This window comes from Podarcis melisellensis, assembly GCF_964234715.1.
Source record: "Podarcis melisellensis genome assembly, chromosome: 5".
In the NCBI taxonomy this organism is placed as follows: Eukaryota; Metazoa; Chordata; class Lepidosauria; order Squamata; family Lacertidae; genus Podarcis; species Podarcis melisellensis.
Window position 1 is genome coordinate 39177436 of NC_138537.1, and position 15497 is coordinate 39192932.

At 42.9% G+C, this 15497-nt stretch overlaps 1 protein-coding gene across 22 annotated transcripts in view; it reads left to right on the top strand.

The window, feature by feature from the left end:
* Positions 1 to 15497, top strand: part of KIF1A (kinesin family member 1A) — a 114023-nt gene that overhangs the window by 3481 nt on the left and 95045 nt on the right. For all 22 annotated transcript variants that reach the window (XM_081912401.1, XM_081912412.1, XM_081912416.1 and 19 more), the window contains exon 2: positions 10448 to 10608. In XM_081912401.1, the coding sequence (XP_081768527.1) occupies positions 10503 to 10608 (106 nt within the window). In that variant the 5' untranslated portion in view covers positions 10448 to 10502. The remainder of the gene's footprint in view (positions 1 to 10447; positions 10609 to 15497) is intronic.

The window sequence follows — 15497 nt, forward strand, 5'->3', positions numbered from 1 at the left end:
CATTCTGACAAAGGTTAAGGGGGTGTATGGATCACTGCATTTGCAGATCATATTTTCACAACTGCTATTATATAGTTACCCTTTATCTTCTTGTGAGCTCTTGGCTCCATTTCCCACAAATTATCTTCCTTTGTCTCTTCCATGCAAACTCTTCAGCTCACATTGATTTCCTCTATTTGTAGAATGTTGACATGTGTTTTTTCTTTTAGCTTATTAGTGAATTTAATTATTGTTTGAATGTTTTAAAGAGTTGTTTTTAACTGTTTTTTAAACTGATAACTCTATTGCTTTATTATATTTTAATCTGTTTTGAGGTTTTATTATAATCAAGAGGCATCTAAATCTAGTGAAACACAGAAAATAGATAAAAATAATCAAAAGGCTACTTTAAAGATGAAAACAGAACAAAGTGCAAAAAGCAGTAAGAATGTAAAATGCTGCCTTATACTCTCTTAGAAGAATGACCCATACTTGCATTATCCCATTAGCAGCAAGGGTCCAGTGGGAGAGTTTTTCCCTAGCCCTAAAAAACACACACTACAATTATGTATTATTATACCATTCTTTCTCAAAAGTGTCCAGGGCAGTATGCATTGTTCACTCTAGACTTTATTTAGCAACCTGTGAGGTATATTAGATTGAGAGATCAGAGGCGGATTTAGGGTAGCCTGACTGGTTCGCCTACACTGGGTGATGAGCTGAGAGGGCTCCACGAGGGGCACTTCAACAATGACGAACAATGGAAAGCCAGAGGCAGGGGGCACACTGAATTTCAGGCGCCTCTGAAATTTTAAAGCCCAAAGTTCACCACTGGAGAGATGCTGATTGGCCCAGGGTCACCCAGTAGGTTTTGTGGTTGAGTGGGGACAGAGGCAGATTTAAGGGGACATGACCGGATCACTTGCACTGGTCACAGAGCCTCAGGAGTGCTGTTGGGGGCTCCACAACTATGATTTAGAATGGAGTGCTAGAGGCATTAGGGCACTGAATTTTGGCATTGTACAGGGCCCTGCTGAAATTTGAGACTCCAAGATCTGACAATGGTGGGGATTTGAATCCAGGCCGCCTCAGGCATAGGTGGTAACCATGACATACAAAGTGGTACTAAAGTATAAGTCCTTCCTCTTTCTTTAAAGGTGCAAGATATAAGCTATATAACACTGAGTAAAAATGATTCATAATCTGAATGAGTCAACAAAGTGAGATGGTTGCAGGAAAAGGCAAGTGCTATTTTGAAATGCATTAACAAAAGGATTATCTGCACAAAAGGCTCTTTGTCATTGATGGGGTCCAGTTCCAGATATGCCATTTTGCAAAGAATCGTGTCTATTGAGCAGTAAGGGCAGTGAAGATTGTCCTTTGCTTCCATCACGTCTTCAAGTACCTGTGTAGCAGAGGGGTTGTTTTGTATTGCCTGAAGCTTTTTAATACCTGCTCCAGGGAATGGAGATTCTGACCATTTGGAAGCCCACTATGATTTGTTTGCAAGGCACTTGGAGAGTAAAGTGGCTCACCCCCATAGCTATCTTGAAGCCACATTTACTGCATTCTCTCATGAGGTATCCAGTGCAGCATCTACTTTGAAATCATAGGTTTCAGTTTATAAGGCCTAATTATGTGGACAAACTGCTTGCAACGATGTACCCAACCATGTGTTCCTCTTGCCTCTCTTATCTTATTAAAGCCTGCTGGCCAGGTATGGTAAGGTGGCTTCAGAGTGTAGTCAATGTATCCTAGCAGAAGAGAGTGGTCCTGGCTGTCTTCAAAGAGATGGTGATCCAATCACTTCGGGGGGGGGGGAACCCCTCATACTGGACCCTTGAGTTTGTCACACATACCTTTGAGGGAAGGTAATCAAGAGAGTCATGGTGGGACAGTTGCAAATACTCAAATAATAATCTTGACCCATTTCATTCTGGGTTGATGGGACTGAACCGGCCTTGGTTGATGGGTGGCCTTTAATGTGAGATGCACAAGGGGAGTGCAACCCTGTTATTCTTAAATAATCTCCCAGCAGCTTTTGACACCATCATCCATGGTATCCATCTGAACTGGTTGGGTGAGATGGCTTCTGCGGGCAATGTTTTATATTGGTTCTGATTCTGTCTCCAGGGTTGGTTTCGCAGAATAGCACTGGGTGTTTTTTTTGCTCCCTGTACGTTGTGCTGTGGGGTGCCATAGGGTACCATCTTATCCCCTATGCTATTTAACATCTACATGAAGCTGTTGAGATCAGTTGGCAAGAGATTTGGGGCAAAGTATAATCAGTATGCTGGTGATATACACATATCTGTTTCTCTGTAACATAAGAATCAAGATAGGCCATGTAAACCCTGGACCAGTGCCTGGACTTGGTGGTGAGCTGGCTGAGGGCCAGCAAACTGAGTCTGAATCACAACAAGATGAAAGTGCTGTGGGTGAGTGGGTCTCAAGTCCAGATAATTGGTCAGTTGCCCACTTTGAATGGAGTCACATTCTCCCTGAAAGGGAATATTAGTAGTCTAGAGGCCAGGTGAACTCAGTGGATAGAAGTACCTTTTACCAGCTTTAGCTGTTTCTTGTCTGGCATAGCCTGATTGCTGTTCAGGGATAACAGCAATCAGGCTATGCCAGACAAGAAACAGCTGAAGCTGGTAAAAGGTACTTTTACCTCCAGATTGGATTACCACAATGCACTCCATATAGCGTTGGACCTGTGGTTGGTTTGGAAGCTGCAGCTAGTACAAAATGTAGCTGCTTGACTGCTCACTAGGGCAGAATATTATCATCAAATTACTGGGCAAAGTTAAAGGGGATGGTAGTGTTGTACTGTACTTATACAGCTTGGGGCCAGGACACCTAAAATATCATCTCACCTCTTCTATAACCATCTGACCACTGCATTCTGCAGCAGAAGGTCATCAGGAGATCTGGTCTGCACCATGTGGAACTTGGACCTTCAATGTGGCAGTACCTAGTCTTTGGAACACCATTTCATTACATATCAGAGACCTCTGTTGTCTTTTCAGTGCCCTTTGAAGACCTTCCTTTCTCAGCAAACCTTTTAAGTGGAGATTTTTACCCTAGTCTGCATCTGTATTGGACTTGAAATTGTACATGTCATTATTGTCACTGTCTTTATTGTTAAATCGCTTTGGCGTGCTTTATGGGACATGATTAATTCATAAATGAAATTAAATAGATAAAAGCAAGCAATTTTGTAGACAGTTGAAAGATGAACAAAGTTTATGAAAAGCAAAATTTTGTGAAGTATTTAAAAGAATACAGTGAATATAAAGGAGAATAACTATTGATCAAGATGACTGGAGGGAAGACACAAATAGGGACACCTAATCATCGCACACCTAAAGCTGGTTTTCAGCTTAAAAACAAAAATTGCCTTCCCCACTTTTTTTAAAAAAACACCTCAGACGGGGGCATATGATTGTTTGAATATATGACTGCTGAAGCAGGATGTGTACAACAAACTAAGGAAGTTCCAAACCAGCAAGGAAACTAGAATTTGCTGCGTGGAGGCAGGCTTATAAATATTTAAAGTAAATAAGTAAAATGTGTGTCATTTGAAGAACAAAGGCAAAATGGGAGTCAACTCTTTGCTGCCTGACATAAATGCATTGTAGTCCTTTCTAAGATAGAGACACAAAATGCCAGCAGTGCATTGGTGTTATGCAACTTTACTGTTGCAACTTTTGTCTTCTGGAAATTCTTAATTATAAAATACTTCACTCAATGGCAGAATATTTGACAGTCAAATTCACCTACTCTGAATGGTTCCAAACAGGATTATAGTGGCAATTATGTGGGGAGCAGGCCAAATGCATATGACAGAGATGGGGAACCTGTGGCCCTCCAGCTGTTGTTGGATTACAACTCCCATCAGCCCCAGGCGCATGCTCAGAGGTCAGGGATGATGGGAGTTGTAGTCTAGCAACATCTGGAGGGCCATAGGATCCCCCATCCCTGATGTAGGGTGCATGGTATGTGTGGGGGGCTATCAACTCAATGCAAAATGAATCAGAATCTAAATATAGGTAGTCTAATATGCTAAAGCGAGTTTGACTGTAATCCTGAACACACTTAATGGGAAATAAGCTCCACTGTGGGCCTTATTTCTGAGTAGGGATGGAAGGATCTCTCAATTTTGGTTAATAAATGAAAGTTTTGGGAAGGCACCTCGTATATCCACCTATCCTATCTTGGGGCTGCAGTCCAGAGGGCAGCAAATTCAGGCTGTTGATTAGGTATATTTCAGAAGCCTGCTCTGTACCACAGACAAAAATGCTTCACTCACTCCAAAACCTTTTTAGCAGAGTAACAGCTTTGCTGTGTTGGGAACTGCACAATGAGACAGCCCTATTAGAAATGCATGTGATTATCTTAATTACTAATTACTATGGCTCCTTCATGGGTATTCTTTTAACATCTCTGCTTCTTTGTTAGTTTTGTTTTCTGTGTTTTGAATTTCAGGCGGAGGGTGAACTTTTATGGTATCTATTTACTGTTTTTGGTTTGGCGAATGAGGGAACAAACTGCTCCCAATGCTCAAGGTTTGGTTGTCATGTTCAGTGGGCTGGAACTGAGAGGGTGATGCACTGTAGTGCACATTGGCTAAGTTGGATGAAATTCCCTGTGAGACCAAGGAATTGTCACCTTAGTCTCTAGAAGAATTACATCAGTCAAGAGGCACTCCTAGCACTGTCTCATTAAGCCTAACAACAGAACACCTCGCACAAACATAGCTCCAGTAAACTGTTTTATAAATGACATGTGGGATTGGCAAGAAAATGCTGGAGTGTGAAGTACAGTTGTACCTCGGTTTAAGAACTTAATTCGTTCTGGAGGTCCATTCTTAACCTGAAACTGTTCTTAACCTGAAGCACCACTTTAGCTAATGGGGCCTCCCGCTGCAAAGTTCTTAACCCAAGGTACTATTTCTGGGTTAGTGGAGTCTGTAACCTGAAGCATCTGTAACCCGAGGTACCACTGTATTGCTATTCAGGGTACCAGTCATCCAGCCAGCCATGCTCTTTTCTAGGACACTCCATTTCTCTTAGTTTTCAGTTTCATTTATCCTGACAGTCAGCATTCTGTGCCTACCAAGTACGCTCATTTATTGCTGGGTATTTTCCTGTCCCCCTCATCTTTATTTTTCTCTCCCCTCCCCTTTTTTTGGTACTTTTGCAAACCGTAGGATTGCCCCAAGCCCACTGATGATGCCATTATAGCTGCATAAGGATCCACACTAGCAGAAAGAGTTTGCAATTTGTAGGTAGGATTCCAACCGTTAAAACCAGAGCCAGATTACTGTGTGATGTATATTAGTATCGCTCCTATGCAGTAAGTGCAATGTTGCTGACGTATCTTGGACTCGGATGCCTTTGACTTGTTAATGAGGTCTGGCCCCCTCCCTCACCCACTCTCTTCGCCATTTTGAAGTACCGTATTCTGTTCCTTTAAAAAAGGCTGTTGTTGCATTGGCTCTCCTGGGAAACACACAGCTTCTGTTCTGCATTCTGGAAGCCGCATTCTTGTGAATTAATAAGGGTAACCTTTATTTTCAAGCAGAAGCTGTAGCAAGTCTAAAGCATCTTTATTTAAACATGCCTCCCCAATGCCTTTTTATATGGCATCTACCATTTTAAAAGTATTCTAATTTGGGGTTGCTTATCATGTTTTTGTAGTTTATTATATAAGTAAACTGCCCTAGTTGATTTTTTTATTTTCAGAAAGGCAGAGTATAAATATATTAGTAAAAATCTATTAGTTAAAGAAAATGTATTATATGAAAATTATGAAGGGTTTTGGGAGAGTGTTCTTAAGAAACACATAAATGTAAGATAGAACTAAATACATGGATCTTCAATATAGAGACAGCATTCGAGACATTTACAGATGGGGGTGTTTTCTGGCTGTTAAAGTAAGCACTCTTAATAGCCACAAGCCATCTGGGGACTATGGTGTCTCTGCTTGCCCATTTTGGCACACTAAGAGATTAGTGAGCCTAGCAGAAAACACAGTTCAGTTGATGTACTCTCCAGGAACATTGTGTGCAGTTTTGCATCTCTTTCTTCCTTTACTCCTTCAGCTCATCCATTTCTGGTGTAGCACAAATCATACAATCAGCAGTGCAGCAAACTGTGTTTTCAGGTAGAGCTATGTATTATTTGAGCAAATATGCATTTGTTACAGTACAGTGGTACCTCGGGTTAAGTACTTAATTCGTTCCGGAGGTCCGTTCTTAACCTGAAACTGTTTTTAACCTGGAGACCACTTTAGCTAATGGGGCCTCCCACTGCTGCAGCGCTGCCGGAGCATGATTTCTGTTCTTATCCTGAAGCAAAGTTCTTAACCCGAGGTACTATTTCTGGGTTAGCGGAGTATGTAACCTGAAGCGTATGTAACCCGAGGTACCACTGTAATGCAAACACAGGGACTGGACAACTTGCAGGGAAGAACTGGCAGGTAGGAGGGAGGGGTGTCTTTTCCCTGCCCTATGGTAACTCCAGCCCACCCCAGTTGGGCTCTTAAATGGCGTGCCAGGGGGGCGACATTTGCAGGAGTATAGATGGAATCCATTTCTGATCTATTTCACATACGTTCATTCATGATTTCCATTTTGTTCCATTTCTACATCAATCTGCAATGATTACTTTAAAAACCACATAAATATTTTCATTGTTTTAAATATATTTTGGCTAAAATATGCATTTTTCTATAAATGTTGTGGTGCATTTCTTGAGCCAAATAATATTACATAATGTGGAGGAGTGCTAAAGCCAAAGGATAACTGTTCTGATCCATGAATTAGTTTGGGAAGTGATATTCTGGTCAGTTTGCTTAAAAATGTGGACTGAACAAAACCATTGAGTGTTCAAGAGAAAGGTCGAGCGCTCTGGTTCACCTGCCAGTTCTCCCCTGTAAATCTCCATCCCTGCCACCCCACCTAGCCAAGCATTAGGAAGGAAATATGGGGTTAGAAAACGTGTTTTCCCACCATAATATCGAAGTCTTCCCATTCAATATGCCCATTTCCACAGCTCCTGACATTCAGACAGCTCTTGGGTATGAGCAGAAATGAGCAAAGAACAGACAAACAACTAAGGCAGATACTGACTGCTTATCTTCATCTTTAATATCTGCTTGGTGACTTGCATCTGCAAAAACTAATTTCCGTCCAGTTCTCACAATTTCAGACATGCACACTGCTGACAATCTTTTTAATATTGTGTGATGTTTAGATGGGGCAGTTTTGAGGCTATCACTTAATAACTGCGTTCTGTGTGTGGCTCCAGCACTCATTTTTTCACATACAGCCTAAGCTGTAGTAGCAGAAAGCCGTTTTATTAGTACAGGGAGGAAAAATGTGCTCCCATGTGAATATAATGAAAATATTGTCCCTTTGAGTTGAAATATTCAACGTTTTAGCAGTAGGGCTAATTTAACCAACGGGGGTAATAGCATTGATTGTATGTGGAGTGATTTGGGGGGGGGGGGGAGCCACGCTTTGGTCACTTCCAGAATGTCACTATTTTATGGAAGGAATTCAATGGCATACCAGCAAATCCTGGTTTGCAGAATTAAAGTGCTCTGGTACAATAAATTTGCTTTTTGCAGTAAGGAAAGTGATGGGAAAATGCACTAGAAATTGAAGGATAGCAATCAACTATTGGGAAATTATATAACCTCTACACAGACATATCAAGACAAATGCTCAATAAAGGGGTTGTCTGGAAGTGACGTTTCCATGGTCTGAGAAAAGAAGGAAGAGCCACAAGGAAAATACAAGATGAGAATGGATAAATGATGGTGTTGTGTGGATGCCTCATAAAAAGTGAGCGATTGTAGATGTTTATACATCGCAGGGCTGTGACTATATAGAACAGAGCAGCAGCTATTCTGATCAGATTCATTTATTTTTATCTAGCCATTGGACCATTGCAGAACAAGGCTTTTAAGAATATAAATGTAAAACAAGATTACAGAAATGGAAATTAACTTGGACATATATGTATAAACTATAACATGAGGAAACTTAGAATGCTGAATTTCCCTGACAAATCACAACATACCCCTTTAAAAAGGAAAGATTGTTTCTCTTAACAAATATTAAAATGACTAAAATGAAATGAAATACAATAAAGTTATGCAAATCTGGAGCAGCTATTGAGTTTGTTGCAGAGCAAATATTCCAGTTGGCAGATCACACTGAAGAAAAGCACTAAAAAGGGCAGCCGGGGGTGGGGTTTTTCATCTGACATTCCCTCTCAATTCCGCTGTGGTTTCTCTGGTGCTTTGTATCTTCCGCCAGTAAGGAGAGAATCCTAGATGTAGCTGAGGGCTGTGACTGTGCTGAGCTGAGCACTGCACTTAGCTCACTGAATTATTTATACTGAAAATAAACTAGGGTGGGTCCAGGAGGCTTAGCTCTCCTACTCAGATGTATAGTGAAGCCTGGCTGATGTGATTTCATACCAGTTATGGAGAGTGGAAGCAGGAAACATGAGGGGAGATCCCACTCAAACTGGTTTTGAATTTTCCAAAATGTCCTCCTTCCCTTTGAGCAGCCTCTGTTCACTGTGGAATACGATGGCATCACCTTAAGCTGGGGGGGTAACCAATGAGTTTGAGGAGAAATCAAGTCAAAGATCCAGGCCTGCATATACTGTACAACTTTACTAGGGCATCATCTCATGGGAACTAGTTCTGATGTCTTGTGAGGTGACAGTTATTCCCACACAGCCTGTCTTTCTCAAAACTTACCATAAAACAAATACATGGCAGGGGGCACTATCTGTCTCTTTACTTGCATTGTCTGAAAGCAGAGCAAAAGCTGCTGCCTTCTTTCTCAATAATCCTTTTGAATTTTAGGCAAGGAAATGGCCAGCTGTCAGGTGGTCAGGTTCTCTCCAGAAAAAGGAAGGTCATGTGGCAAAGTAGATAGTGCCACAGATTAAGGAAAATCTTGTTTAAGTAAGCCTTGCTAAATTAATTTGATCCACCAGGATTAACCAGTGCTTTCTGATGGGCCTTTTGCTTCTCCAGTTGACAGAAATTACTAGCTATATTTCAAATATGCATCAGTCTCCTTGGGGCAGGGTTCTTAGCAGCTCTCATGCACCCAACAGGGATAAACCCTGTCAAATTTAGAAGGCAGTGAGTCCTATGAAAAATACGAACCTACAAAACTTTCCATGCCGAAAAAAATGGCATTAATCCACAGTGATGGTCCAGTTTGATCAGGACCTAAGACTGGGCTGGGATACAGGCAACAGCCTGGAGAGAGTCAGGAGCTAGGAGCCAGGACCCAAGGGCAATCAGGGTGCAGGACCAAAGGCCAAACTAAGAGTTAAGAGCATATCGCAGTTAAGATCTTCTGACAACCAAGAAGGCAATCAGGGTTTAGGCCCAGTTTTGGCACAGAAACTTCTTTCGTCACCCTATATGATGACCTCTCTTGGGAGAGAGACAGGGGAAATGTGCCCTTGTTAATTCTCCTTGACCTCCCAGCAGCTTTTCATACCATCAACCATGGTATCCTTCTGGAGTGGCTTTCCAAGTTAGGAGTGGGTGGCACTGCTTTGTGGTGGTTCCAGTCCTACTCAGTGGCGGAGCTTCACGCTCCAGCACCGGGAGACGGAGAGCAGGCGGGGGCGGGGCTGGCACATGTCCTGGGGGCGTGACGTGCGTCCTGGGGGTGTGGTGCACTGCCAGTGGGGGTGTGGCACCCAGCGCGGGTGGGGGGAACAGCAGCGATGGCACCCCACCAGGATCGCGCTGCCGGGGGTGGTACGCTCCCCCCTTACTCCTCTTCCTCCGCCAGTGGTCCTACTTGGATGTTTGTTTCCAGAGGGTGGTTCTTAGGGATTGTTCTTCAGTCCTGTGGAGCATTCCATGTGAGGTTCCTTAGAGTTCATCCCCCCCAATGCTATTTAACATCTACATGCAAGTAGGAACATCTGGAGCTTTGGAATACATTGTCAGCTATATTGATGACACACAGCACTCCTTCTCCTTAACATCTGCAGATGTTCTGAACTGTTATCATATGTCAGTAATGGACGGAATGAGAGCCAACAAACTGAAGCTCAGTCCAGATAAGCCTGAGGCACTGTTAGTGGGCAGTTTCCTAGACCAGATGTATGGGAGGTGGCCTGCTTTTCATGGGGTTACACTCATTCTGAAGGTTAGGGTACGCACCTTGGGGTACTTCTTGATCTATTGCTGTCATTTGAGGCTCATGTGGCCTTGGTGATGTGGAGAGACTTCCATCACCTTTGTCCCTATCTGGACCAGGATAACCTAACTTCTGTTGTCTGTGCTCTGGCACTCTCTAGGTTAGATTACTGCAATGTGTGGGGCTGCCTCTGAAGACTGTTTCGAAACCTTAGTTGGTGCAGAATTCATCGGCCAGGTTGCCGTTCCTAACATCTCTTTCTTGTTTTTTCAGGGCATTTTCAGGAGTACAATCCTAGCAAGAGGAGTAAAACCTTCAAATCATCAGGATGGCAGGAGCTTCTGTAAAGGTGGCAGTGCGGGTGCGTCCTTTCAACTCCCGAGAAATGGGCAAGGACTCCAAATGTATCATACAGATGACAGGAAACACCACAAGTGAGTAATCTTTGCATATTTTTCTGCAAGACACTTCAGAGTGGGTTTGAGTGTCTCTCACATTACTTCTGTCATTTCTGATCAATAATCCAGGAAAGAATGTGGAAGCGATAATGCAAGTGTACTTGCTAGTCACTGAGGTTTTACAATTGCATTACAGAACATAGAAACACTTAGGTTGCATTTTTAACTCCACTTACCTGGGAGTACACTTTGGAGGGGGGGGGGACAGAGAGAGAATTTTGCTTATGAAGGCTTCAGACAAGGTCTACCCCGAGGATTTGCTTTCCCTCATAATATCTGATATTGCTATGTGAGCATCTGAATTGTAGGCCAGCAACGTATTGAAAAAAGAGAACCATCTCAGCAATGCACCAACCACTAGATCGAAACAATTGTGTCTTTTCATTTCTTTTCTGAAATGGCCTGATAGGGTGATACCAATTCTTTGTGGATAAAAATACTTTTTTTAAAAAATTACTCTTTACTGCATAAATGCTGTAGTCATAACTCCCAAATTAATATTTATTTCTGAAAAAAGGAGCTGGGGTGGGGTTTATTTCAGGGTCATGGCACATGGGACAGTCTAATGTTTTGAGTCTTTACCATGGCTCTAGCCCATATGTTCCCTTCACAGAATTCTAGAAGCTGCCAAGGGGAAAACTTTTGCTTTGTACTCTGAGAGGGCGTTGCTAAGTTGCATGAGCTGCCTACATGGGAATTAAAGGGGAGAGGGCTGGGGATCAACACTTGTAGAAAGCGAAGGACCTGGAGAAGACTTCCCCCCACCCCCACCAGCTATTTCGCACATACACATAACTACTTCTGTCTATTGAATCCAATGGGGTTTTGTCTGAGGTAAGTGAGGTTAGGATTGCAGCCTAAATCGCTTTATCTTCACCATGGTTCTGGGGTTGCATTTATCTTACAAATGTAGATCTGGAACCAAACAGCCGGCAAAGGTGGCTTGCTGGTGGAAAGGCATTGTTTGGGAGGTGTTACCCATGGGATCTGAGTGGTGGGTCTTCTTCACCAAGGCCAGCAACTCTTGCCCTTTTTTACTTTTTGATTAAAAAAAAAAGCTTTGTTAGCAGGGCAGCTGGGTATACTGCAATACACAGTACCAGTGAGACTTCACCCACCACCTTAATTAACGTGCCCTTAATGAATTCTCCCTGAAAGCTGGTTGAAAATGTGCATCTTTACATATAAAGTATATGTAGATTTGTGTCATGGGCCTGCACCCTGAGTATTTTAAGTGCCTAGCAATGACCTTGACTAAGACTTTGACCCCTTTCCAGTTCTCCCCAAAGGTGCCCCCTTACACCTGCGTTTGCCTTATGAGGAAAACATGAGAAATAGGAGTCCTGTGTTTTATTTGTGATGTGCTGTTCTGCTCTTACCGACATTCAAATATAAAACAGCAAGTAGGAAGGAACCGGGGAGATGCGAGGCTCTTGCCCTCCCAATGAGCCTCTTAAGGGCATATCTTATTTTCTGAACAGTGCTGCTGCTGTTGGTGTTTCCATGCTAATAGAAGCCTACAGTGACCCCAGAGCCAATGACCCAGAGACCTGCTGACAGTGAGGTTTCTATTGCCCAGAAGACAAAAGCAGCGATTGAAGACCAAAGCAGCAAAATGAGTAGCTAATCCCCTCAGCTGGACATGAATGCTGGTTCTTTTTCCTTTTTTTTCCTTTTTGAGTCTCACTGAATTGAAGGACTCCAAACAGCTCAGCAGTTCTGTTTGCTTCAGGTCTAACAACACTTGATGTCAAATGCCTCAAGGTGTGTGTGTGTGTGTTTGTGTATACACACCCACCCACACATACATACATACATACATACACCAAGGGCTCACCCAGATTTCTTTTGTGTCATGTTTTGAGGCACAGGTCAACGCTTTAAAGCTACAAGAATATTCCACTCCCACCCCGCTGTGCTTTCCCTGGGAAAAGCCATATTTAACCACTGAATCAGAGCAAATGACAATCAGATTTTCTGCAGATTGCCATTTGCTCCAATTCAGTGGGAAAACGAGGGTTTTTCAAGGGAAAGTGCCAGGACAAAAACAAAACAAAACAAGTGCAGGAAGTCTGATCAAGATTAGGACAACAGCATGCTGAGGGGAGTGGATTAATATTTTCCTCCACCACCAGGACCCTGGAAAAAAAATATCCCCATGCTACAAATAGGGATAAGAAACAAACTACACTTAATTGGGGGGACGCAGGTAGCGCTGTGGGTTAAACCACAGAGCCTAGGGCTTGCCAATCAGAAGGTCAGCGGTTCGAATCCTCGCGACGGGGTGAGCTCCCGTTGCTCGGTCCCTGCTCCTGCCAACCTAGCAGTTCAAAAGCACATCAAAGTGCAAGTAGATAAATAGGTGGCTGGGGAAACTCAGCCAGATGGGTGGGGTATAAATAATAAATTGTTATTATTATATTACCGCTCCGGTGGGAAGATAAATGGCGTTTTCGTGCGCTGCTCTGGTTCACCAGAAGCAGCTTCGTCATGTTGGCCACATGATCCGGAAGCTGTACGCCAGCTCCCTCGGCCAATAAAACGAGATGAGCGCTGCAACCCCAGAGTCAGCCACAACTGGACCTTTACCTTACACTTAATTGGAATCAATGAGAGATTTTTCCCCTTTGCTGTTTTCAGCACAGAGGTGAGACAGTTTTTTTCCAGGAACATGCCAGGGAATAGAAGGGCTAACTTTCCCTTCCCTATGGGTGGGAGAAAGGTTAAGCATCCCCATGCGCTGTGATTCTTCACCCAGACACTACTTCAGTTCTACTTTAAACAAACAAAAATTGACATATTTACAAACAACAGATTTAATGTCACACATCGCTCAATCCTCTTATTTTTTAATTGAGGAAGGCAAATAAAGAAACATGGATGGGGACAGAAAATGTCATTGAAGAGTTGGGGCTTGGTGTACTGATGGCTTAACTTGAGCATAAAGTGGACATGCATAGAAGTGGTGAAGAATGCACATCTATAGGCAAGTGGGCACTTAAGCTGCCCTGTCCCCTAAAGCGTTATTTACAAAGTTTTTAAGCTGAGATGTAACTGAGTATGGGCCATAATAGAGAAAGGTCTATGGCCCTCAAAATAATCCTACTGGAAATGGAAGAAACTGTTGTCCCATGTTGGTGAGTTTCAAGTAGACTCCACTTGGGGATCTTCATGTATTTTGTGGAATACCTAAGTCTTGCAGGCAACGTCTTCCAGAATGACACCACAAAGTTCCTGTCCCAGCAGAAGGAACCCTTGCTTTCTTTATGCAAACCCATCACAAATTCCTTTTGTACTGTTGATGTATTTGTTTACATGCAGAGTCCATTTCACGTCTCTGAACATGCAGTTTTGGTTGTCTCATGACAATCCAGATATTTGCTCTGCCTTTTTAAAAACTTCTGATTGAGCTGCACATGTGGCAACTGTGATTTCTCCCCCTATCTGAGCTTCTCCTTTGGTCTTTCCACCTACCAACTTCCCCAACTGCTGTAGTGAGCAGAATTCTAGGTGTTCTTCACAGTGAGCAGGAAAAGGAGCCGACCAATATTGTTGTTGGCTCACACTAGCACAGACCACAAGTATTTTATTTTGATACTGTGGATAGAGCGACTAGGTCACAACAATCCAGAAGTTAGTTCTGCCCCTTTAAATCCATCAAATAAGTGGGATACTTCACAGCCACAGTTTCTTCCAAGCGGTGCTCCCCAGGAGGTACTCAAAGGTATACAGTACCGGCACCTTTTTGTTGTTGTTACAAAGTGTGGTACTTACTATTACTACTATTCATTCATACATACATACATACATACATACATACCCTGTCCATCTGACTGTTACTGTAACAACTTCAGGGTGTGTACCGGCACCTATTTTTCTAGAAAAAAGCACTGCTTCCAAATGTTATTTCCATGGTCTGGTTCAACTAGTAAAAGGAAAGTGTAAATACTTTTGCATTCCTGTTGCTCTGCCTCTTGGCTCCAGATGCAGAATGTTGGTTCCCAGCATCACACTTTTGTTTCTATTGAACAATCAACCGACCACAGTGTCCCTGCAACTTCACTCTTCTCTGTTACTTCTGGAATGGACACCACAATTCAGCCTTTTCAAACAGCTTCAAGAATCAGTCTTAATTTCCTTCATCCCCCAGTCCATCTTTTGTTTTTGTTTTTTCCTTTTAAGAGCCACACATGGGGCAGTCTCTTTCTGGTGCATGCTGTGCCTTCCCTGAGAGGAAAAAAGGAGCATTGCTTTACTTCCAGAGGCACATTAGCATTCTTGCAGTTGGTTGCTCCAGCTACTTTTCTCAATTCTGGCTCTAACTGAGCAGAGAAAAATGGCTGGAGTGTCGGACTGAAGGAGAGGTGAGGTGCGGGATGGGAGTTGGTTCAGCATTTCTCCACCCACACTCCTTTTATTGTGAAACTAAGATCTTCCACCACCACTCCACTTTGTATGTGAATGAGGTGGACATATAAATAAAGGTCCCACCATGCCTTAGTTGGTTCTGTGTTTTCAAAATTACCCAGGGTTGTATGCAATGTGTGCTAAGATGAATGTTCAGTTTGTGCAGCAGAATAATTTCCTCCTCTTTCCCCACTCCCACCCCCCAATCTGTTTTGGGGAGCAAATATGAGGATGGAATAGGGCATGCATGGGGAGAGGGAGACAATCCTGCTGCACTAGTGCTAATCCTTGTGTTAGTGCACTTTTTAGTTACATACCAGCCTCTCTTTCTCAGTCTGCCAGATCCAATCCTGCAGGTGAATTATCCATTTAGGAGACCATCTGTAGCCACTAAGACACTTTAAAATGTTTCTATCAAATGTAAAATAACTAAGCAAGTATTAGAAATCACCCCAGAA